General features: G+C 46.7%; 3 protein-coding genes across 4 annotated transcripts; 2 read left to right on the top strand and 1 right to left on the bottom strand.

Moving 5' to 3' along the window:
- The first annotated feature begins 62 nt into the window (after window positions 1-62).
- Window positions 63-3,199, top strand: gjb8 (gap junction protein beta 8). Its single transcript, XM_068651538.1, has 2 exons — window positions 63-735; window positions 1,335-3,199. The coding sequence occupies exon 2, from the start codon at window positions 1,341-1,343 to the stop codon at window positions 2,151-2,153; it is 813 nt and encodes a 270-aa protein (XP_068507639.1). The 5' UTR covers window positions 63-735; window positions 1,335-1,340; the 3' UTR covers window positions 2,154-3,199.
- A 947-nt stretch (window positions 3,200-4,146) lies between these two features.
- On the top strand, window positions 4,147-7,188 carry gja3 (gap junction protein, alpha 3). Its single transcript, XM_068651537.1, has 4 exons — window positions 4,147-4,464; window positions 4,845-4,906; window positions 5,752-6,152; window positions 6,238-7,188. The coding sequence occupies exons 3-4, from the start codon at window positions 5,787-5,789 to the stop codon at window positions 7,186-7,188; spliced, it is 1,317 nt and encodes a 438-aa protein (XP_068507638.1). The 5' UTR covers window positions 4,147-4,464; window positions 4,845-4,906; window positions 5,752-5,786.
- Window positions 7,189-10,147: 2,959 nt separating this feature from the next.
- On the bottom strand, window positions 10,148-23,728 carry zmym2 (zinc finger, MYM-type 2). Of its 2 annotated transcripts, none has more exons than XM_068651532.1 (24): window positions 23,575-23,728; window positions 19,634-20,239; window positions 19,336-19,489; window positions 19,043-19,221; window positions 18,716-18,864; window positions 18,466-18,628; window positions 18,152-18,364; window positions 17,565-17,715; window positions 17,018-17,133; window positions 16,777-16,905; window positions 16,514-16,664; window positions 16,243-16,415; window positions 15,950-16,115; window positions 15,728-15,756; window positions 15,507-15,648; window positions 15,324-15,445; window positions 14,924-15,080; window positions 14,593-14,772; window positions 14,366-14,439; window positions 13,896-14,186; window positions 13,590-13,704; window positions 13,210-13,440; window positions 12,939-13,059; window positions 10,148-12,688 (listed from the first exon to the last, which is right to left on the bottom strand). In XM_068651532.1, the coding sequence occupies exons 2-24, from the start codon at window positions 20,222-20,224 to the stop codon at window positions 12,493-12,495; spliced, it is 3,993 nt and encodes a 1,330-aa protein (XP_068507633.1). In that variant the 5' UTR covers window positions 20,225-20,239; window positions 23,575-23,728; the 3' UTR covers window positions 10,148-12,492. The 2 variants fall into 2 exon arrangements, with proteins under 2 accessions (XP_068507633.1, XP_049585194.1); XM_049729237.2 differs by having other exon boundaries at window positions 19,043-19,191.
- Between the last annotated feature and the right edge of the window lie 1,123 nt (window positions 23,729-24,851).

Below are 24,851 nucleotides of genomic sequence, written 5' to 3'. Positions count from 1 at the left end.
TCTGCAATTGATTGTTTAATTGATTTCAAGGTGGGTGAATCCATCACACAGCTATTTGTTGAGCTGATCAAATTGTTTCCTGAATGCCAGGTCATGAGTCTCGCACTTATTTGCTGTGACCTCATGCGTCCGTTGCATTCACACACTTTGAACCCAACATACTTTTTGGGAAAGAGGAAAGGCAATTTAGAGGTATGTTTGGTAAATATAAAAGACAGAGATTTAGATTAGCAAAATGTAGCTTTCCAAAAAGCTAATGTAATATCTTTATAAACATCAACAACAATTTAGAAACTTGTTTTCTAAACAAAGACAAAAAATATATTTCTGGGAATGAATGATTTCATTCAATTTTCGTTTGGGAAAATCTAACTTCAAAAACAAGGTACGTTTTTTTTTTTTAAGCCTTTGACTGTTTTAAAACACTATCCTGTAGTAGTATTTAACTTAGTACAGAGAACAAGAATGAAAGATCTGCAAATATTGTGTGTGTGTGCGTGTGTGTGTGTGCGCGTAGCCCCACCCCTCCCCTATGCACATTGATGAGCATGAGAAGTTTCGTGCGCCTTTGCTTAAAGTTGCTCATCCGAGCAGCACATCTCTTACTTGCTCAAGCAGTATCTTTTAATTTAATTTATTTACTTTTACTTGTTTATAACACATTGAATCAAAGGACTACTTTTTATGGAAGATTAATTGTTTTTTTTTTTTACTGGACTCTTTCTGCACAGACAGGTGAGATAACATAGTTATGCATCTGACATCTGCTCATCCGATATGCCATGACAACATTATTCACGTTTTTCTTTCTTTTTTTAATTTCTAACAATTTACTGTATTTAATTTCTTGCCCTACTGATTTGATTGTTCTGCCCAGTGGCAATTTGCATAATGAATTTAGCTTTTTTGTTCATGAACTCAATTTCATCATTGTTTTTAGAATTTTGGCCTCAAATGTCTACTTAAAAAAAAAAAAATAGCCTGTCTTTTGGGGATTTTTTTTTGTCTGGTTTGTTTGTCTACCAAGTTTCATTTCACAGTGTGAAACAATCACATTTTTAATAATAATCAAGTTTTATAGTTTTGGCCTAAAATATTTTTTGGTCATAGCTTTGTAGCAAACTTTTTTGTGGGTCTTCCCAAGACGGACATGTTTCCCAAGATTCATGCTCCAAAGTAAAACTGTGTTCAGGAGGTTGATTCTCAAAACAATCCAATTTTATTTTCTTGGACAAAATGTCTCCAGGCTTCATGTTCCAAAACTAGCTTCAGGGCCTGAAATTTCCAAAGAATCTGTGAGACTGTTTCTCAAGGCTGTCTTGGTGCCCCTGCAGGCCATCATGTCGTGGGGCGCCCTGTACGCCCAGCTGGGAGGCGTCAACAAGCACTCCACCAGCCTGGGCAAGATCTGGCTGTCGGTGCTGTTCATCTTCCGCATCACCATCCTGGTGCTGGCCGCCGAGAGCGTGTGGGGCGACGAGCAGTCCGACTTCACGTGCAACACGCAGCAGCCCGGCTGCAAGAACGTGTGCTACGACCATTTCTTTCCCGTGTCACACATCCGCTTGTGGTGCCTCCAGCTCATCTTTGTGTCCACACCGGCATTGCTAGTGGCCATGCACGTGGCCTACCGCAAGCGTGGCGACAAGCGCTCCATACTGGCGTCCAACGGCACCGAGAAGCCCAGCGACGTGGACCTGGAGACACTCAAGCGACGCCGGCTTCCCATCACCGGCACCCTTTGGTGGACGTACACCTGCAGCCTCTTCTTTCGCCTGGTCTTCGAGGGCGGCTTCATGTACGCGCTCTACTTCGTCTACGACGGCTTCCGGATGCCGCGGCTGGTCAAATGCGAGCAGTGGCCCTGCCCCAATAAAGTGGACTGCTTCATCTCGCGGCCCACCGAGAAGACCATCTTCACTATCTTCATGGTGGCCTCCTCCAGTATTTGCATGGTGCTCAACGTGGCCGAGCTGGGCTACCTGGTGGGCAAGGCGCTGATGCGCTGCTCCGGCCGGCGTCGAAACAGTAGACTGTCGTATAACCACAAGGAATCGGTGACGCGGGACAACACCGCCTTGCAGAACAAGAAGAACGAGCTGCTGCTCTCTACCCCCACCTCGGACTCCTCCATACGCAAGACTGTGTGCTGAAGGGGACCGCCGGAACACAGCGCGACACCAGAAGGTCGTGTTTGTTCCTAACGTGAGCCTAAGTCTGGCCTAGTAGCTTTCAGAACGGAAACGATCTGGATCCTAGATGGATCAATTGGTCTCCGATTAATCATTTCACTTTGCAAGCTTTTCGCTATTTAAGCTCTGAAAGCAGTTGGATATAAAGTAACACTTGGTTCCCAAAAGTCAGTCCTGAAAAGAAATGTCACTGTATTAAGGAATAGTAGGATACAACAGTTAACCACGAAATATAACCTCAAAAACGATATATTGTCACAAAAGGGAGATTTTTATCTAAAGGTAATGCAACGTTTTACAACACACTGACATTTTTGACAAAGGATTCCGCCCCCAAAAAATAATGGTCACAAAAGTATTTGTATTACCAAATGCAACAGGTTGAGCTGCCAGGTCCGAGGTCGGTGACGTTTTGTCATTTGTTAACAGAAAGGCACAAAGAAGGACCACCAAATTGCAGAATCGTATTGTATGTACGGCAATGGCCCAACGGAATAACTGAATGATGTTCCTCAGGGACACGTTTGAAGTCTCCTCGTTTTCTGCCCAGAACAAAGAAATGTGTCCTGATACTTTTAACCACACTGTCTAACAATCGTTTCGGGTCATTCCCTTTGGATCCAAAGTATGTGAACGCCTGTTTTGTACATGCATTTTATCTAATTTAGCTAAAAGTATGTTCCAAACATATTTGCTTGAAAAAAAAAACAGACAACTGTAAAAGTGACTGAGTGTCATGTGACTTTTGGTTTGTTTTATAATTTATTTATTAACTCCAGTGTGACATTGATGTTTATTTTGTCGCAGCTGAGTGTTTTCCTTGATTTTCACCGAGTCGCTACACTGACACCTAGTTTGTTTTTTGACACTGTTGCTTTCTTACTCACTTTAAACTTGTTTTTTGCTGTATTTTTGTGATGTATAATCTAAGTGTGATTGACCATGCCTAATTTTAATGCTAACTAGTAGCTTAAAAGGAAATAAATAGGACAAAGACTAACATCAAAGCCTGTATTTGTCTGTTCCTGGGCTAAACCGTGACATAAGCCAGATGAGACATGTTTCAAGTCACATAAAAATGAAATTAAATGAAGTAATATACATCTAAAATTAGGTAAATATACTCACCTTCTGAAGACTGCATGTAATGGAGCAGGCGAGGGAAAGAGGTCGTTGAAGAGCGATACTGCCCCCTCGTGGTCGTTTTAGGCACTGTTGAATTTCAAAAGTTTTGCGTACACCTGTACAAATAAAATGAAGTAAAATTACTTTTAAATTCTTTTTGTTGACGTCAAATTGCTTAGTAATACTAGCAACGTGCCAAGTGTCTTTACGGTTTCCAAAAGTGCGTGTGTTACTTGTGTGTTGCGTTGTATCAGCTTTCAACGCTTGTCTTATTTTAGCGGCTGGCGGCGCGCTAATCGCAGCCGACTTGCCAACCTCCCCCTCAATAACAAGACGAACCTTGTCTTTGTCCTCCCTGCTCCCAAAATAACCCACCCCCCTTGCCCCCACCGATGGGGGATTTTTTTTTTTTAGCTTATTGGAAGGGTGTGATCACTAATTACACAAATTATGTAACAAGTGATGTCGTAACACGCTTAACTTTAACCTTTATAGACAATTATATTCAATATATTGAATGTGATTTTTCTTAATCAAAAATTTGAATTTTTTAAAATAATTTTGCTCTATTTTACCATCTCATACCTGAAAGATTTGTTATTTACCCTTTAATGTTTAAAAGCTGGCATGTTCTTATTTGTATTACTCCGACATTTTCTACATATTTAGAAATATATATTTGATTCATTTCTGTTTCATGCATAATTCTGTGTTTTCCACTGATGTCATCTGTGTGCAAACTACTTATTTTCATGACGCCTTTTGAACTTTTTTTTAAGTTGGTGGGGGGGGGGGTCAGGCAGGGGCTGTGCACAGGGTGGTGGGCGTGGGGCAACTTCACTCAGGCACGTAATGACTGGCAGTGCAGACATGAGTGGCGAAAGCCGGTTGACACCTGAACGCACCACGTAACCAAACAAGTTTATTTCTCTTATTTATTTTCTTATAGTTCTCAGGCACCCAGAGGAGGTCACACCCAAGTACGGGCAGGGCCACACATAGATGGAAGAGGGCGTGCTGATTTTTTTTTTTTTACTCCATGGGAGGGGGGCGAGAGGGGGGGCTGGGACTTCTGCCCCAGGGGCACCCCCAAAGGATGTGAGCTTTTGCCGTGCACTTTAAAGAGCGTCCTTTCTGCTGTGTCAAGGTATGAGCACATCTATGCTTTTTTTTACTGGCACACAAGAAACACTGAAATGATTATTATGATATTTCAATATGAATTATGGGCGTTTTAATTAGTCTTTGGAGTGCAAACAAAGCCAACAATGGTGCCTGCTCTAGTGGCCTCTGCTTTGTCACTTTTTGTGTGTCTCTGTGTGTGTTACCTTTACATTTTTGCTACTTTTTAAAGAGCTTGTCCACCTTTTTATGGGAATTCAAGAGCTGCATTGGAAATTTACAAGATTTAAAGTTATTTAATTTGGGGGGAAAGGCATTACCAGGCCACCGAAATGCCGGGAAATATTTTATTTACATTCGTTTAGGTTGCATAATGTTAATTTTCACCATTTGTGCTTCTCGCAGGTGTGGAGAATATCAAGAGCATCAGTCCATGGATTTATTAGCTTTAAAACAGCAACATTATTGTAAGTTTTTCCTCCTTTTAATTTTATAATTAACATGCTACGAAAGATGACATTGTTAGTTAAAATAAAATGACCCACATAGCTCAGAATTGAATGATTCTTTTTCACAACATAACATTAGGATGAAACATGTTCCATCCTAATTTTGGAATACTTTAAATATATTTTATGGAGTCCACCCCAACATGCTAAAAAATATCTGATCATACAAACTAAAATTGGATCATAACTATAACTTTTTTTCTGATTGGTAGTTTTTTATAGGGCTTCTTTAATTAGTATTGCTAATAATTACAATGAGGCATGTACAGTGGGTAGCCAGTTGAAAGGAGGGTGGTGTCGCTATTTGTTCCCGTGTGTGTGTGTGTGTGCATGTGTGTGTTTTGCAGCGTGATAATGTCGATCTCAGCACATGCCTGCTGGCCAGTGGAGCGAACAGGTGAGCAGGCGAGCAAGCATTGCCTGCCGTACAGAAAGAGAGAGCGACCGAGAGAGAGAGAGAGGACAGTTTAGTACAGTAGATGAAATGTGTTGAGGTTTACCGTAAGAGACGAAGTTGTGTCTTTGAGAACAACTGTCCATCCATTTTGTAAATCGGTTATCCTCACGAGTGTCGTGGGTGCGCTGAAACCTATCCCAAAAGTCTTAGGGTGGACACCCTGAACTGGTTGCCAGCTAATCACAGGCCACACAATTTGGAGTGCTCAATCGGCCCACCATGCACGTTTTGTAATAATTAAAAAAAAAAGAAAACTGTGCGAAGTTTGCATGTTTCCAATTCCAGCAAATTAAATTGGAGGATGTTATTTTACCTGAGCGCCGTCTGTCGTCTGCCCCTCTTCCAGACCCGACGTTGTCCACAGGCTGGCAGTCTTGAAGCATGGGTGACTGGAGTTTTCTGGGGCGTCTGTTGGAGAACGCCCAGGAGCACTCGACGGTGATCGGCAAGGTGTGGCTGACTGTTTTGTTCATCTTCCGGATCCTGGTGCTGGGCGCCGCCGCCGAGGAGGTGTGGGGGGACGAGCAGTCCGACTTCACCTGCAACACGCAGCAACCCGGTTGCGAGAACGTGTGCTACGATCAGGCCTTCCCCATCTCGCACATCCGCTTCTGGGTCCTGCAGATCATCTTCGTGTCCACACCCACGCTCATCTACCTGGGACACGTGCTGCATATTGTGCGCATGGAGGAGAAGCGCAAGGAAAAGGAGGACGAACTGCAAAAAGCCAACAGATTCCAGGAAGAGGTGAGGGGAACCTTAATTGGGTTGCCAATTTCAAGACGTTAATGCTTACGAGATGAGGTTTGAAGATCTGTCCCTCTGCTTCCAGGAGGAGAAGGAGCTGCTGTACAGGAGTGGCGATAGCAGTGGGGGGCGTCGAAGCAAAAAGGCCAAGCCCCCCATCCGGGACGAGCACGGCAAAATCCGCATCCGAGGAGCTCTGCTGCGCACCTATGTCTTCAACATCATCTTCAAGACTCTCTTTGAAGTGGGCTTCATCCTGGGCCAGTATTTCCTGTACGGGTTCCAGCTGCAGCCCTTGTACAAGTGCGCCCGCTGGCCCTGCCCCAACAAGGTGGACTGCTTCATCTCACGGCCCACGGAGAAGACCATCTTCATCATCTTCATGCTGGTGGTGGCTTGCGTTTCGCTTTTCCTCAACCTGCTGGAGATCTACCACCTGGGTTGGAAGAAGCTCAAGCAGGGCATGACCAACACTATTTCGCAGGAGCAAGAGGCCGCGCGACGCTCCGCCCGTACCGACGCCCGCGAGCCGCAGTGCTCGACCCCCGGGACCGGGGGCAAGTACACGGACGTAACGGCCGGCAGCGGGGCCTTCCTGCCCCGGCCGGAGTTTAAGATGGACAACTTGCAGCAGGAGGAGGCCCTCCGTCAACACGCGCCCGTCGCCCACTACTACATCAGCAACAACAACAACCATCGGCTGGCCGCCCAGCAGAACTGGGTCAACCTGGCCACGGAGCAGCAAACTCGGGAGTTGAAAGCAACGTCCCCCACGCACACGTCTTCTTCCTCCTCCTCCTCTTCCTCATCCAACCAGCCACCCGTGGTGGACGCCGCCCACAGTGCCACCCCGAGTACCAGTCCGAGTACCCGCAGCAGCCCGGGGTCCGAGATCAACGAGTCTGATAAGTGCCACTCCACCACTACGGTGGAAATGCACAAGCCCCCCGTGACCACCACACCGGACCCTCGGCGATTGAGTAGGGCCAGCAAGAGCAGCAGCGTCCGGGTCAGAGCCAACGATTTAGCGGTATGAGCCCCGCTCCGGGCCTCCCTAACCCGGAAAGCGACACTTCCTGACGGCAAAATGATACCAAAAGGTGGCATATATCTTTCCGTTTCGCACGTAACCCACCTAGGAGGGACATTCGTGTGGCTTTGATACTACTAAGTTCGACTTTGAGCCTTCCGAGCAGAGCCCAGTGAAGCGGGTACATTGACAAGTTAGTGAGCTTTCACACAACTAAGTTTCGGGTGTTAAATGTTACACCTCGGTCCCCTGACCCCTTTGTGATACTACTTTTTAAACGCGCCGAGACAGTGACGACCCGGGAAAAGCCAGCCAGTGTGAAAGGGGCTGAGGACTCTTTCGGGGAAAATCTAGTTTTGTTTTGTTTTCTTCTTCTAGCTGCACTGAATGGACTCCTGTGGGTGCCCGGTTTTAAATCGGTACCCACAATGCACTGCAGCACCCGCCCCCTGAACAGAGCAACGGGCTGGCCCTGAGGGAGTCTCAAACCGCTAACATGGCACTTGACACAAAATGAATCGTATTATTGAATTCTACACAAAACAACAGACTTTTTGTAAGTAACATACTTTGACTTTTCCAAACACATCCAATGAAGTTGGCTTCACTCACAAAGTATAACAAAAACCAAAGATGTCGTTCAAACACTTTCACCCAAGCGCTATCTTCAGGGCCTTTTTACCAAAAAGATGCAATTTCTTATTTTTACGCAGCAAAAATGAGAAGAACATTCTGACAGTATTTTGCATTTTTTTCCCTCCAGTTTACATTTTAGTAGTTGATTTGCACATGTAGGAAACAAAATCTAACATTGCTAGAACGAGAGAGCGTCCTCTAAGGAACATAAAATCTTTTTAAAAATGTCTTAACATCTGCTCACAGCAGAGGCAGAGTTTTAAAGAAATTTGAAAAAAACAAAAAGTTATTCATTTTATGACGACAAAAGTAGAATGTCAGTTTGTGCGTGTTCACGTGTGTGCGCGCGCGTGTGTGAATGATCCTTTTGTAAAGTTGATGTAAATGTTCATTTACCTCAAATGTTTACAAAAACTGTTACTAAATAAAACTTTTTTGTACTAGAGTATTGTGTATCAATAATTAATTTGCTATTGTTGGATAAGGGTCATATCATTACAATTGACTTATCAAAAAATCTTAATTATTTGGGCGCAGTGTAAAAGTCGACTGCATCATCTTGACATTGCTAATTTTGGGGAATCGTCTCTTGGGTTGGACATCAGTACGATTACGCTCGAGTCTAACCAGGTAGAGGGCACAATAACAGACACGTGACAAGCGGCACCATGACCCTCAGGCGGGTCCGATACACGAGTGGTCAGTGGCTGCGGAGTGACAGCAGACGAGCTCATCAGCCGTCACTCGGCTCACACACGTCAACGGTTCGCACGCCACACCGACCTTCGGCTGCTTCACTGTGACGAGCGTTCACATGAGCCTCGCGGCCTGTAGTCTGCGTTGAGCTTTTCAAGTTGGAAAAGTTTGTCACTCAAGTGGTCGGAGCAGAGTTATTTTTAGCCTTTAATCATCTGACAAATTCACACTCTACCCACTGGACAAATACCTTACACCCCCTTCGCCCTCCCCCACACCCTCACAACCTTTCTGTATTTCAGGGGTGTGATGACTTTGTTCCTCTTGTGGTCTGTACTCCACAGATGTCTGGCCAGCATTTGCTTTCAAAATTATTACAAAGTATTAAATTCATATCACAGATTATTCACATTAGAACTATTATAATGTCCACTGATGCAATATTGCAGTCATGTGGCTTGCTTTGACTGATACAATCCGAAAAAGAGGAAAGAGGGTGAGGGGGTGTAATAGTGTCGGGGACTTGAATAAGCTCTGCGGGGACACCTACAGGTCAGGCCAGGATTTGTTTCTATCACTTGCAAAACGTTTTCATGTGATTTACAAATAAAAACTAAGATAAATATTACGCTTTTTTTTTTGCATCGATTCCTGTCTGCACTGTATTCATGTTTGAGCGCCTCTTAAAGGGGCGTGACCTAGTAACCGTCAGGCCCTAGAGTCTTAAGTCACTAGAGCATTTTTACATTTGAACCATTTCTATTTATTAATAGTGCAATAAACAGCTAAAAGGGTGTTGGCGACTAACATTTACCCTCATCTATCCCCAAGTCATGTCTCGTTCCATCATTAAAGCGCCACATTAGTTTCAATCATGTGATAGAGGAGGCCGGGTGGGCCGCCTATAGACTGCCTCCCCCTGCACCTGACCCGACCCGCGCTTCTCCCACACCGCCGCTGCTGAGCGCAGCGCTTTCTTTGTGGCCCCTGAAAGGCTTGGGGATTGTGGCCGAACAATAAAAAACGGTCCGCGGGGGTGACCAAAAATGTTTTTGACACTCGCCGGCAGCACTTGAATAGGGCAAGTTACTGGAGTCTGGCCAACAATGACAAAATGAGGCTTAAGTCAACCTTTCTGGTACGAGCAGCCATCCACATTTTTGGAGGATGGGGGGAAGGCATATACACACAACCCAGTAGTATTTCTACAGTCCACTTAGCCAGATTCTACAACTCACCTCTACGGTGTGACCGAAAACTTGAGTTGAAAGTGCCATGACATCGCCCCCAGTGGAGAGAAGTTGAATAATTGAATCATCCGTTATTCCTAAAATCAATTGAGACGACACCTAATTTCTGGATTAGCATCAGATACCTGTGCAGCATCTAACAAAAAACAAGTACAAATGACCAACATATGTTTGAAAGGGAGATAAATAAGACCAATTTATAAAAACAGATATTACCTCATTCTGCTAATCCAAGTAGATTCAACACTTCAGCTGTGTTCTTTCTGTAGCTGATATGCAAAGAAAAATTGTGAACAATGGAATGATAAACATAATTACAAGTGTACATTTACATTTAAAGCATACATGAAATCACATTTTGAATAAAAACAAGAGTCGTGTGATTAGAAAAAAAAGAAAAAGAAAAGTTCATTTATTGAAGACGAGCACACACCACACGCGTTCATATTTACACACTGAGGCACATTCACACCCGAGTCAGCGGCGACACCCAGGTTGGCATCAACGCCGCCCCGACGGGTTCGCTTAAAGGTTTTCCGATTCAACTCCGGTAATCAGGCGCAAACCCGACCGGCCTCCCTGTAGGCGGACTAAAGAGCGCTGATCTCCGAAAAAGATGCTCCGTTCGTCACCGCAATTCATCCAAAATAAGCTTGCCGCCCAACATTTCAACCAAGCAAATATAGCAAGTAGCAAAACAAATTTGAAGTCATTTTGACGGCAAATCCTCTCAACGCAAACCTGAGTTTAGTCTTTTTCTTGGGAGGAATCAGATGAATAAAATAAAAACGGGACAACGGCAAAACCAAAACAAGCTGCTCGCCTTTCATGGTTTCCTGTGGAAAATCTCCTTTTTTTTCTTTTATAAAGGAGCTTTATGGGAAAAAAAAATGAAAAGTACAAAAGGAGGACACAGAAACAAGGACAAATAAATATGTTTTTAAAAAAATATGGTGAGTGTTTTTTCGTTGTCCCTTTCGTGACTAGCCCAGTTATACCGCCCCGCCCCTCCTTGTCGACAAAATGCCACCAAAACAGTCCAGCCCAAGTGAGCGTGCGACCCTACGTTGCCTGTTGGTGATGTCGTTTGAGGAGACCCTTTTGGTTTGCTTTCTACTGCGCCCTCTAGCGGCTGCTTGTAAACGAATTGGTCATTTGTATTTGTTAGGGAGAGCCCTAACTTTAGTCGCTACAAATAGCAGTAAGTTAATTTAAAGCGGGAGTGCTATTTGCTCAACTTAATTTTCAGGTTTGTATAATTCGCAGAAATCAAATTGCTCAACATTTTAACGTCGTGTAATGACCATTATTTTTCAACAAAGGAAAATCAAAATTAAAATATCAATTGTCGTTTAACAGGTATGACTTAAAACAATGTGCGACAAAAAATACAATAAGTGCATTGTTAATCTTTTGTCGTTCTTCTTTGAACGTTGAATAGCAGCATCATTTTCCAACAGACGCAAATAAAACAAAATGTACATCGAGCTCGCAATGGATGAAGTATTACTCTTCTCAACGTAAATACGTGGGTAGTCCAAGTTACTGGACTTTTCCTGAGAACAAATTAAACGGCAAAAGCGTATACAACCCGTGTTAATTTCATTCCTCAGTAAATGCGACAACAAATGGCAGATGTGTGGCTAATTTGGAACAAGTGTGCCATTATTTTTCTCAGCCCAAATTCTTAACAGCCACTCTGCAAAAAGCATACATAAAAAAAAAAAAGTGAACGTCGACTAAAAGTTACGACATTTCTCAACAGATGTGGGGAAAAAAATGTTTGGGGCGGGTGTGCTTTTACTCTTCTCTGCCCAAATATTTGCACTTTTCAAGCTACTGTGCAAATATGGCATTGTTGGAAAAGCAGGGAAATAGCAGCGTCCTTTTTTTTCCAAACGGAAGGCGAAATGTACATCGAGTGTGGAACAAGTGTGGTATTAGCTAATATTTGCGTGCGCCAAGCTTTTGGGCAAACATTGCATTACTGGATAAAGTATGTTGCGCGGAAACGTAACCGCGGGACAAGTGACAAAGGATAAAAAGAGTGGCGGAATTGGAATGGTGCGGTAGAACCTGGCTCAGCCTAAATTCTTTCATTTCCCAAATATTGGACTTCTACAAACAAACAAAAACAACGAAAAACAAAAACATAGCTATTGCATTTGTGGAAGTTTTCATAGGTGAATAATAGTAACATTTTTCAATGAATGCGACTTAATGGACAAAATGTTTGTCTATTTACGAACGTGGGTTCTTACTTTTTTCAGCCTGAACGAGTACCCCTTCCGGAATATTGGAGTACACAGCAAAACTCCGATATAACACTCGGAAATACTGCATGTCCTGCTCTACTAAAGAATGGGATGCTAAGGCAACAGCTAAAAGGCTTGTAGTTGTTGTGCTGATTGTCTTTTTCAAATGTGGCGCTTTTGAATGAATTCTCCAAACGACATCACCAGCATTTAAATCGGGCTTGGCGGCGGCACATCGTTAGCTGGCTACATTCCGTAACTGTCTGGATGCACCCCCACCCCAGAGGAAAATAAAACGGAAACACACTGGAAACGTGACACCACTCCCATCCAGTTTTTCCTCACCGTGGGCGGCGTGTCGTGGAGCTCAGTGGTAGGAATGAAGGAGGTTTACATAAGAAAATGTTGGAAGAGCTACTCACTATGGCCTTCCTGTGGATTTACTAACAATCTACGTGTCCAAAGTAGACGTGCTACTCGGCGTCACCTTCCTCCTCCGCTTGCTCCTGCGAGTCCGTGTAAATGTCCCGCACCAGCAGGACTCTGGCGAGGAGGCTCTCCAGCGTGTGGTGCTCTAGCGGCGTTGGGGAGAACCAATCGCCGTCTCCGTCCCAGGCGGGATCGGGCTGGGCGTAGAAGAAGTCCGTGCGTTCCAGCAACGTGGCCGGGCTGCGGCGAGGGGAAAGCAGAAGACGCTTGTTATAAAAGCGCCGGCGGAGTGATTTACTGACATCGCGGCTAAGCGTGACAGGAAGTCCTCATCATCTAGATGTCATCACTGAAGATTCAGGATGTGAACAGCATGGGGTTATAATCACAGGACACCAACTTCCAACATTTAAGAGACATACAGTGAACCTCCAAGACTGACATCAAAGCAAATTGCTTGATGGAATCAGCCATGAGGTACGCAACGTACCACTTGGAGCGGTAGAGCTGGAAAAGTTGTCGCTCTTGCTCCATGATGGGACCAGGTGATCCCGTATCGTCTTCTTCGCAGTCCTGATGGTCCAGCTTCCTCTTGCGGGACTCCTTTTCAACTACAATGCGGAAGAGAATATTTTGTCTATAACGAATATGATAACTTCATTATTGTCCAATCGATACCTTTAAAAGTGCATTTAGCTTCTTGCTGTCGAAGGAAACCAATGCAAAACGTACTACAGGACCGCAAAGCTTCTTTCACTCACCCTGAGAGACGGGAGAAGGCACGCGGACGCACTCGCGGGTGGTGACGGGGTGCGTGGCGTCCGGGCCGTAGACGCTGGCAAAGGACAGGCCCAGGTGCTGCTGGGCACTGCGCAAGCGCATGCGCTTGGCGTTCAGGTAGACCAGTGAGCGCAGTAGGACGGCGGGCGTGGTGCCGCCCAGATGACCGCATGCCCACAGGCAGTGCTCGTCTACGCGGCTCCACGCGGAACCTGCAAGGAGGCCGAGCATTATATAAAAATGTTAAAGAAATGATTTAATGTAGTGGTTATCAAAAATGGATTGCCTAATAATAGACAATAAATCCAGCCAAATAAGTAAAACACATGTTTTAAGAATCAAGCGGAATTTTAAGGCTCACCATCAGGAAGCGGGCAGGGCTTCCAGTCCTTCAGAACCTTGTTGAGCTCCTCTCCAAACTCCTGATAGCAGGGGTCGCTGAAGATGTCCTTCTGTTGGCCATTGGTGTGAAGATGCTAAGAAGAAAAACAGAAACCAAAATATTCATTTTACAATTGGTCAAATCGATGGCTGAATGAGTGTTGATGTGATGTTAATGTCCTCATATTCAAATGATCATCACAATATTCAGGATGTGAACAGCAAAAGGTTTAAATCACAGGACATCGCGACAACATTTCCTGTTGCTAAGTGAAAGGACGCCAACCTTCTGGATGCCGAGGCAGAGGTAGTAGATGCTGTCCGGGGCGTATCGCTCCCCGTTGGGTCGACACACCTCCCTGACGAAGCCGCTCAGCTTGTCGTTCAGCTCGCCGGCAGACATTTTCAGCACGTCGGTCTCGGTGGGATTGACCTGAGCCGGTTCGGCGGTTTGGGGGTCCGCTGTGGGGCTCATCCAGCGCCTGAAGGCGTTGAGGCCGTAGCGAGCTTTCAGGGGCGGCGAGCGAACCGACGAGGTTCTGACCAAGTTGCGTTCCACCGCCAGCTTCTTGCTCCCCTGGGACAAAAATAGACTTGTGAAATTTCGCTGCTTTCAAACATGGGTGTTAATGGGAATTGATGCGAATAAACCAGGAACTTGCTAAATTGAAAGTCTGGTGTTTAGGTGAATATTTCGCAGAATCCCGACTAAATGTCCGTGTGGCATTGTGATTGCTAACACATTAAGGCGCATACTCGTGTCCTTGGCTGAGGTCGCGGTGCCCGCTCGTCCTCCTGCTTTTCCGCATCCTCCTTGACCGCCGCCGAAGCTGAGGAAGGAAACGTCAATCAGAGAATGACACAGCATTTGGAGACCAACGATGAGTCAGCAGTTGCTTAGAAGCTCATGATGACAAACCACAAGCACGCTTCAGCGCCCCCTACGGACGAGTGGACTAGAGTAATCTAGCCCAATATGTTACCTAGAGGGAAGTCCTCCTCCAGGTCCATGTAACTTGCATCGTCGTCCTCCTCTTCTTTCTTCAGGTCCACGTTCCCTTCTGTCTTCACCTCCTCCTTCTCTTCCTCCTGCTCCTGCTTTGGGCTGCTGGTGATCATCTCCTCAACTTCAGGCTCACTTGTGTCTTTCTCAAGCTTCACATCTGAAAGAGATGAGCATTTCCCCCCCCCTTAAGATCATCTACGGACACCTCTGAAAGACTATCCTGAGTGATTATCAAGTGGTGCGGGCTGTGTTACGTGATTCTTCTATGTTGAGGTTGCGGAGGCCCATTTTGGGCTCGCGACTGCTACCTTCATTCTGATCGTCCGATGTCCCTTCTGTCAGGGATGACGAGTCCTCCTTCACGGCGACGGGCTCTGAGGGAGTCTTGTTTCTCAGTTCCTCGATGGTTTGGACAATCTGCTCTGTGCTTTGCAAGGTGGTGGGCAGGAAGACTGGCACGGGGAGCTGGCAGAGGTGGGGGCGACACGCAGAGATAGTTAAGCAAACCACAAATGTCAACATTAGCACCAAATCTAGCCGATGCTATTTCTGTACTTTCTGTTCTTCTGAATTTTTGTCAACAATTAAACGCGGGCAGGAGGTGGCTCAATGTTTGGTACGTTATTGATCAGAATGATGGCAAGATTGCTGGAACTCTGGAAAGCATTACCCACCACTACTAGTAATACTTGTCAGCTCATGTCTTACTGGTAGAGGCATTGAGAGCGGCGTGGGCGTCAGCTGCGAGTACATGTTCATGGGCACGGGGATGAAGACGGGCACGGGGATGGGGACGGGAATGTACTCCCGCTTCACGCCGTCATCCACATCTGCGTTCACGCGAGAAAGTCAATTTTTGTTGAGTGACGGCTGTGGTAAATAAATGCTCACCCGTTTGTATGGGCTTGCTCTGCATGTGTGGCTTGCAGTAGGTGGCCTTGGTGAGAGAGAGCGGCTTGCAGAGGACCGCCTTGTTTTTGACGTCCCTCATCAAGCCGCCGCCCGCGTACGCCGCCGTGCCCTGGCTCACCAGCTGCGTCGGGGAAGACAAGATTTAGGGGAGTGACATCAAGAAGAATGAAACTGTAAACGTCACTAAAAATGACACTCACCCCAAGTTTGGAAGCTTGTGATACAATACCTGAAAGGAAACGCATAGTAGTTTATGACACTAAAACAAACAAAATGGCGGACACGGTCAACAATTTTTATGTTAAGTGAAACAACGTTATAGAGTTGTATTTTTTAATACTAGGACCATTGGCCCCCAAAAAGTCCACTACAAAACAACTTCACCAGTGGAGACTCAGTCTGCATGCGGCGTTGCCGTGTACCCGTGCAGCTGTTTTCGGGGCCTTTCTGCGTGGCCATGATGGGCTCGTTCTGCTGGCAGTAGAACCTGAGCAGACACTGCTGGTCGCAGAATTGCTTAATCTCCGAGCGCCACATCACGGACTCCGTCAGCTGTCCTTGAACCTTGCAGCAGTCGCAGCGCGCCGCCTAGTGGACACGGAGAGACACTCAGTTTACAGACGGTTTTCTTTTTTCTATTCTCATAAGGTTGCAATTTAATTCCCATTATTTTCCTTTCAACGTGGCTGTTTATAGTGCTTTTTCCAAAGCGGACCTTGTGGTACCAGTCGTGGAACTTCTTAGCACAGGTCTCGCTGCAGAAGTCCCGCGTCATGCCGCCGAGCTGGCGCGTGACGCTTCTCTTGCACATCTGGCTGCAGTGGTTGCAGCTGACACACTTGAGGCCCAGACGTTTGATGAAGTCCTGCTTGAACAGCAGCTTGCAACCTGGAACACACAACGCAGACAAAATGAAGCGTGGTTTATTATTAATAAAAAAAAAAAAAATAATAAAAAAAGCACGAGGTGGCGGCTATTCTCGTTACCTTCGCTGCAGAAGGGCTTTTTCTCGCCCGAAAAGTTGGCGGTGGTGTGCAGCGTCTTCTCCTCCTGGCAGAACTCGCACATGGTAACGATACAATGCAGCTTTTTGTAGTCGTCGCAGCAAACCTTGCTGCAGAAGTGGTACATTTTGTCCTGAGGGACACACAGACAGATGTCAGACGCAGAGCTCACCCTCGCATAACTCAGTGGGCCTCCACCTTTATAATTTTTATAAAATATTTCTTTGGAAAGCGCCTCATCTGACCTCCCACTCCAGCGTCTCCGGCTTGACGCTGAACATTCCTCTGCAGTAGTTACACTTGAGCTGCACCGTGCTGTTATTGGTGGTGGACAGTGTCGTCTGTCCATTGGTGGTCGTCTGGAGTGTGGCGTTCTGTAATCATGACCACCAGACTTAGAAAAAAGAAAAAAAAAAAAAAAACACCCCCAAAAAAATCATGACCATCATCATAATGATAACCAAAGATAACCAAGTGAGTGTGCACCTGGAACTTGGTAACGCACTGCGAGCTGCAGAAGTTAAGGACGTTTCCCTCGGGCAGTGTGGCCTGGTACTGAGGTAACGCGTTCCTCTTGCAGAAGTGACACGACGGCTCCGCGTCTGAACAAAACACACGTCGTTAAAGTACAGGGTTGCTCTTTGGGAACAAAATCACATTTATTACAATTGTGGATTTGAATTCATGTTGTGGTTTGGTTTCTACTTTGTGTGGTTATTCTTATTTCCTCAACAGGAATCTCAGCCTCAGATTTGGATCTTGTGTGACAAGGTGTGGCACATTAGTGTCTTAGTTCAGTAGCTTGCCATGTCCTGATTTGATTTCCATTCCCACGAAAAGAAGCTTGATTTGGATCTTATTTGACCAACATTTGAGTACACGCGGCATCCTATTAGCACTCTAAAAGTTTCATTTGGATAAGTTGCCGGTGACTCGCATTGTGCTGCATTTGAGTGCCCCGCTGTCCTGTTTAGCTACTTTATCGTCTCTTGCTAACCTGCACATTTAGTCACCCTCACTTGCGTTTACTCACGGTGGAAGGTGGTGGCGGCCATCTTGGCCTTGTTCATGCAATTGCTGGAGCAGTAGGAGCCCATGGCGCCATCGGCGGACAGGCCCAGGACCACCTCGCCCGTCTTGATCAGGGTCTTGCATGTCAGGCAGCTCGCCAGCTTGCTGTGAGCCTAAAGACGCACACGAAAGACCAGAAAGAAGAGTGCACTTAAAGCAGGCTCTGAAATTCGAAACACTTTATGTCGTATCATTTTGGAGGTGTCCCAATACTTGTGGCTGAGCTGCCGAGACACAAGTATGGTTGGTTTAATGAGGGCTTGTTGCCAGGCAACAACGACTCCACTTCAGCCTTCAACTTGTGGCAACTACCAAATTGTTCAGCTGAGAGCTTGTTCAGGGGAAAAACTGAAGGAGGAAATGATCGAGTCATTACTGCGCATGAATGATTGAACAAGAATCTACAGTGAAAGCCCTTGACTGCAACGTTGAAAACGTTTAACCGTGAACAAGAACAAAAAACAGATCCACTAGAAATGATTGGGGGAAAAAAAATACAAATACAACACAACGTCTTGCAATTAGCCATGGAGTGAAACTCAAGAGTACCTGCTTGAAATCCCTGATGCATTTCTGACAGCAGAAGCGCTTCTGCTGTCCGTCCACCAGCAGGAAGTGGTTGGCGGAGGCCCTGCTGGGCAGGTAGTCCCCACACTGCTCGCAGCAGTTCATGATGAGCCCGTTGGTTCGGCGGTACACAATGAAGCACATGTCGCTGCAGATCTTGTGCGTCACCGTCTTGAAGCTCACCTCGTGGCGGATCTGCGCGCAACAAAGTCTTGTCAATTCCACATCCTGCATGCAGACTGCAAGCACGCCCAGACTTGCTATCTCCTGGAAAAAGATCTTGGTTACAAACTGACCTCGGTGAGCTTTCCGCAGACGGTGCATTTGTTTTTGAGGCTGGACTTGGGCGGGTTCTGCTTGTTCTCATAAGCGCCCAGGCAGCCAGTGCTGCAGAACTCCTGGAAGGACTCGCTCGAGTCCACCTGGGCCACGATGGTACCTTTCATGTTGGTGATGTCCCTGCAGGGTGGGCGAGGGCGATCGTGATGTTAGCAGTCGCCGCTCCCAAATAGCGCACTCCCACAAGAACGGCAAGCCCAAACTGACTTTTTACACATGGTACAGCTTTTTTTGGGTGCGGGTTTGTGCGAGAAGGCGGAGAGGCAGGTGGTGGAGCAGAAGAGGTGCGTAGATCCTTTGCGCTGGTATGCCGTCTGACCTTTCTTTAGTGGCTTCTTACAGTTTGCACAAGTCACCTGCGATAAATTGGATGGGAATGTGGATATTTGGCATGGAAAAAATTCTACTAACCAATGAATTGGCCGATTATTTTAAATAAATATTTACATAAAACAAACAACGCTTACAACAACAGAGTCTAAAAAGAACAAATATGATTTCAATACGAGGCAAATATGGTTCATGCAACGTTACCTTCACAGTCCTGGGTTGCGGCTGGGTGCCTGGCGAGAAAGAGGAAGACTGTCCCGGAGGTTTGGGCAGGGAAGTGGCGGTCGACGAAGAGTCCACCCCCGTCTGCTTTTGGTTGCGGGGCACCGACGCCGACTGGGAGATCCACGAGTCTGCGGGGGAACAAGAGAAGCCCGTGTCATCTATTTAGAAAAAGAATAAACAAATTATATTAAAGTTGATGGACAGTATGAAACGGGCTTGATCCTACTAGGGAATATTTGTAGCTTCTGTGCGTGTTGAGGGTCTGGCGCTACCTGTTCTGCTATGCGTCCCCGCGTCGCCATTTTGCACCGCCGAGCCACGCCCCGGGTTGAAGGAAGCACTCGGTCTTTTGGACGTGCTATCGGGGGTCAGGCTGAAGGCGTTGCTGATCTGCAGACCATTTTCCTCTGCCGGGCTGTCGACTGACTGCAGGAAAGGGGGCTTGTGTTACAGAAGGTCCACATTTTCCACTATGCCGCGGTAACGTGCTGAATGTGAATTTTGCTATCCTCGCATACAGCTGCAAATCAGGTATCTAAATGTGTGCACCATGTAGAATTGCCACCTTACCGTTTGTTCTCCCTGCAGGGATGTCACAGAGGTGATCATCAAGTCAGCTTGAGCGTCCCCCGGAAGGGCGCCGGCGCCCCTCTTCTGGCCCAGCGTCGTGACGTTGGCGATGCGGATATCTGAACGTGGTTCCGTGCAGCTGAGGTTGGCGGGCGACGAGCCGCCCTGCTTCTCTTCAGGCTCCTCCTCGTCATCGATGACGATGGGCTCGGCTGCCGAGGCAGGGTTGGAGGGCTCGGACGCATCTGGCGTCGTGGCGGCGGGCGGGGTCACGGCCTCGGCTGCGGGTGTTGCCTCAGCGGGCGACGCGTCTTGCGTCTCCATGGCAGCGGGGTCCTCCGGACACTCCTGTGAAGGTGGCGGCAGCTCGGAGGCCTGCTCTTCTACCAAAACCACGTCGTCATCATCCTCGCCGCCGCCGCCCTTCTTTGGTGCCTCTTCGTCATCTGTTGCCGCGGCAACCGACTCTGGGGCCTCCACGGTGGGCGCCGCCGTGGCCTCCTCGTGGTCCCCCTCTGCCGCTGCCCCCGGCGTCGCCGCCACCTCCTCCTCCTCCGGAACAGCAGGATTGGGTTCCGACTCCCCGTCCATCGCTAAGGCAACCACCTGCAACACCCCCGGCACAAAAAAGGCAATTAGGTAGAATCCCGTTTCCCCCTGAGACACCTTCTTCCCGAGACCAGCTGCTGCAGGTACAGATACACCCATTATGAGGAAAGTGTGGGAAAGAGGCTCGTCAAGCACCAAAGAATTAATAGAACATGAAATGGATTTGGGATTTTTGTGAGTCCACTTCAATTCATCAATCAGTATCTTCTATGCAGAATAGAGAGATGTGAAAAGGTTGTCTTGGATGGCCAGTGTGCATGATTGTGCAAGCTAGAAAACGGACTTTAAACCGATGATGATGATGATGATACATGAAAGGCGCTTGTGTCATGCCGATACGTTCTTTCGCCATCTCCAAATATGTTGCTTGATATCAAATCTCCATTTGGTGTGGTTACCTTACACACGTGAAAACGCGCTTTGCTGGCCAATTGAGAGGCTCAATTATGTGACTGAGGGAAGTGGATCCAGATTCGCCAATTCCAAGGAAAGTCTGCATTAAGGGACTTTGTGTAATTCATCAAAGAACGCCTGTGTAAACCTGCAACAGTCCGGCGGAAGCCGGCAAACGACTTTCAAAATAAAACGGACAAAATAGGGCTTTGTGCTAACCGCCGCCAATCCTGCTCCCCTTCTCACTGGCCCATTTCCCCCCCCCTCCCTTGTTGCCGCAGCAACCTGTGAAGCTACACCTTGGTTGCCATGGCAATAGCAAGGCCCACCACTGGGGACACGCTCTCTTAGCGCTACATCTGGCGTGTCGTTTCCCTACGCGTCAGGGGGCCGGGTAACGGCCAGTGAGGGAGGGGAAAAGGGAGGGGCTGTCGTGGACGGGAGGAGAGGGGGATTGCCTTTCATGTCACGTGCTCACGAGGGCGACGGCGGCAAAAGCTGCTGCATCAAAAGCTGACCCTTGACGCATCACAGGCATGATTAATCGATTGCATCGCTTGTGCGTTCCGATGTGCCGCCTAGACGGGCTGCAGGTTTAGCGTGTGGCCATTTTGAAGTGAAAAACGAGCCTTCGTGGAGTTGGGGGGGTAGCCATGTGACAGGAAGTGCGGGCCGACATGCTTGGGAGCAGGAAGCCCATGTTTTTGCAAACTGACCTCACATCCAGGCAACAAATAAAAGCCCGCTGTTTCCTAAGTGATACACTGTTACTAAGATTGACATCAATGACTGACAGTTTCACACCGACCGTCCACAAAATGGTCGCCACAGCCTGTGCCTTTCACACAAAACACAGTCAAAGCGTACCTGTGACTGTGGTGGCAGCTTTTAAAATGGTCAATATAACGCATCTGTAAAGCTGATGTTTAATAGCATTCATTCAATTCTGTCCTCAATTACAGTGAACATATTATCCTCAAGTGCAGTTCAGTGTACCATTTGTATACAAAATGTAATAATACAATTAAAGTTACTCCGAGCAAACATCTTACTCGAAAATGACAGGGTGTTGGCTGCAGCTGAGTAAATAACACCAAAGTACTAGATAAGAAAATATGCTATACGTTATGCATTATTGTAAAAATGCTTTTGTACAAAGAAAGGCCTTCCCGTCCCTACCAGACGCTGGCACACTCTGCAATTGGGTAGACTGCAATGCAGAGCTGTCAACACATTTGCATGAAAATAAAGAAAACAAAATTAAGACTTCCAATACAACCCCGACCCAAATCATCAAAATACCATAGCATAATCATTTCCATATCTGGGGCTAAAATAAAGCCCAGTAAACACCTCACATCAACTAATGCTACAGTTGAGTTAACGATCGCACAACAAGGCATGCAACAAAACCAGATACCAAAGATCAAAATGAGATTTGCAAGACGTTGGTAAAAACTAAAGCATCTCCCCTAGTAAATGTATCAAGCTAGATGCTAGGCAAGCTACGGTTGAGTAGTATGCACATCTGGACAATATAAACAAGAAATGCAACACAACATAATATAAAAGATCACAATGACATTTGGAAGACATTGGTAAAAATTCCATGTAAATATTTAAAATGGAAGGTAGGCACTTTCTACGATACAGCACATAATCACAACCAGTCACCCCGAGTAAATTGCATTCATTATTATTATTGAAAAAACACATTTGGACAATAAAAGCCTACTCTTGAATATACCACTAGTCCCTAGCAGGTGCCTGACCTCTGCAGTTTAGTAGCTAAACGACTGCAATGCAGACGACATGAATGAAAAATAAATTAAGACCTCAAAAAAACTCCCTCCCCCACAGCCTTATGACGTAATCACCAGATTGTCAAGAGGAGGGGGGGTCTTTGTGAACATCGTCATGTTGCCCCAGTGACGTCATTTGCACAACTGGCGCTAAATAAAAACACAGGAGAGGTAAAGGAGATAAAAAAGACGGGCGTCGAAAGTATGCCTACACTGCAAATGGCGTCCGTTCCGGTTGTTGTTATAGTGTGTGTGTGTGTGTGTGGGGGTGGATGTGAGGAACCGGGCACGAGTGGCGCCACGTTCAACTCTCCGTGGCCGAGCCTCTGAGAAGTGCACCCCCCCGCCCGGAACCAACTTAGCTGGTCCACAAACTTTCAAACCCCATGCGTGATGAGCGGGAGGGGGGGCGCTCCTAAATTGTGAGGGGGTGGGGGGTTCTACAGAAAAACGTGGTCCAACTGCGCCATTGTGGACCAACGCGCACATATAAACGAGGTTTGAAACGTCACAAGCCGCACATGCACACGAGTGAAAACGACTCAAATGGACTAAAACCGAATCCGGACTTGAGGTTCAATGGCCATTTCGGGGCCTACCTGCTTTAATTGAAAAGTTCGCCGGCAACCGTGGCGCAATCAGGCTGCAATGGCAAAGAGCCACCGATAGGGGCGCCCTTCCCCACCACCACGGCCACCCCCGCCGGCGTTACGTATCACATGAACCGGGCTTCGATTGTGTCATGCGGCTGTAAACAAGCAACGCCAGCCCTTGTGGAGTTCGTGGTTAAAATAACAAAAGGGGGCTAAAAAGCGAAGACAATATCCATAAACATATGAGGAACCCCCTCCCCCTCCTTACACCATTACCACCGTCGCCACCCAGCGGGAAACCAGTGCCTAGCGTCCGCCATTAGGGCTCCAAATGAACAATACTGGGACACACATCGTTCACATTCAACTCTTAAACGTGTCTCCTCGCCGCCCGTGTCAAGACACGCGGGCGGCGGGGGTAAGGGGAGGCCCGGCGAAGCTAAGCAACGGCCAAAAAGTTGCCCAAACTTTACACTTTGAGGGCTTTTAGAAGACATGGACAAAAAGTGAGAGGAAATTTGGAGGAGACAAGGTTGATTCTTACCGGAGTAGAGCTCGACACGGTGAAGCGCCACTTTTGTGCCTTGACATTAATCCCGGAAGGCGCATGCGCACAACCCAACACCAGCCAATTCAACGTTCGAAGATCGCCGGCGATACAGACAGCTCACTCTCGCTACATTTACGGGCTGAGGGGAGATGTCACGTGACGTGCAAACGTGCGAATCTCCAACGCGTTAAATATCAAATTAATGCTATTAAACTGCTCCTACTCTCCTCTTAAAACTATCACGAAACTATTTTGTCGGAAAACTCAATTAAATAACTCAAATTCACCATTCATTCGTCCATCACCTTCTCAACAACAACAAAAGCATGGCAGCCATTTTGAACGGACACAGAAAATTGAAGCCTTTAAATTTCGAAAGCGAAATCACATTCCAGAACTTGACAGCTTAAAATTCATGGCAATATGAAGTAATTGTAAAAGGGAAATCGCTGCCTAAAAGGCGAAATTGCGAAAAAATATAGAACCCGGAAGTTCTACTGATTTTTTTGCGGGAAATAGGCAGAGTGAGATTCTTGCTTTCCTTGCCCACGCCACACTAATTTCATCCAGTCCCCCACCCCTTCCCTCCGTTCCTCCTTTAGATCCTGCGCATGCGTACAGCGTGTCATCGAGCTGGCAATTAAATTGCCCTCATTAGGAAGATTTAACCTTGGCCATACCGAGCACATCTGCTGTTTGACCTCATATTTGGACGCTATCAGCGTGGACGCTATCAATGCATGGGTCGAACCGACCCAAAGAACTCAGACTTCGTGTCCAATCAGGATCGAGAATCTAGGGTGACAGAGTTTACCCTCCATTCTGGGAATAAAAAAAAAGGACAGAATGGAGGCTGAAATAAGTGTCTTTTTTGTGAGGCGACATTTAAATACACACGTAAATAAATCACGAGGGGTGCGTTCATGTAAAAAAAAAAAAATGGCCGAACCAGGTGCGTTCAAGTGACCGCCTCTGAAGAGTGTCGATCGTGTGCACATTTCCATGGCGTCATCGAAGGCAGCAGGGAGGGCAGACTTTGCTCAAGGAGGCTTTTGTGCTCCCACCTCGCATGATTTTTAGCTCAAACATTCTGTTCAACAGAACAAATCAAGACTGAATGTATGATGATGCCTTGGGTAATGCATGAATTATGCCAAGCCACTGCTGCAAGGGACAGCAACGATAATAGGGCTTAAATGAGTAAAATAATTTGTTTAATTTGTTTTTGTTTTCACCCATCTTGTCCAAAACCAAATTTCTATTTTCAAAAG

This window comes from Syngnathus scovelli, chromosome 8 (genome assembly GCF_024217435.2).
Source record: "Syngnathus scovelli strain Florida chromosome 8, RoL_Ssco_1.2, whole genome shotgun sequence".
Lineage (NCBI taxonomy): Eukaryota > Metazoa > Chordata > Actinopteri > Syngnathiformes > Syngnathidae > Syngnathus > Syngnathus scovelli.
Note: the sequence above shows the minus strand (reverse complement) of the source record. Positions and strands in the feature narration are given on the sequence as shown.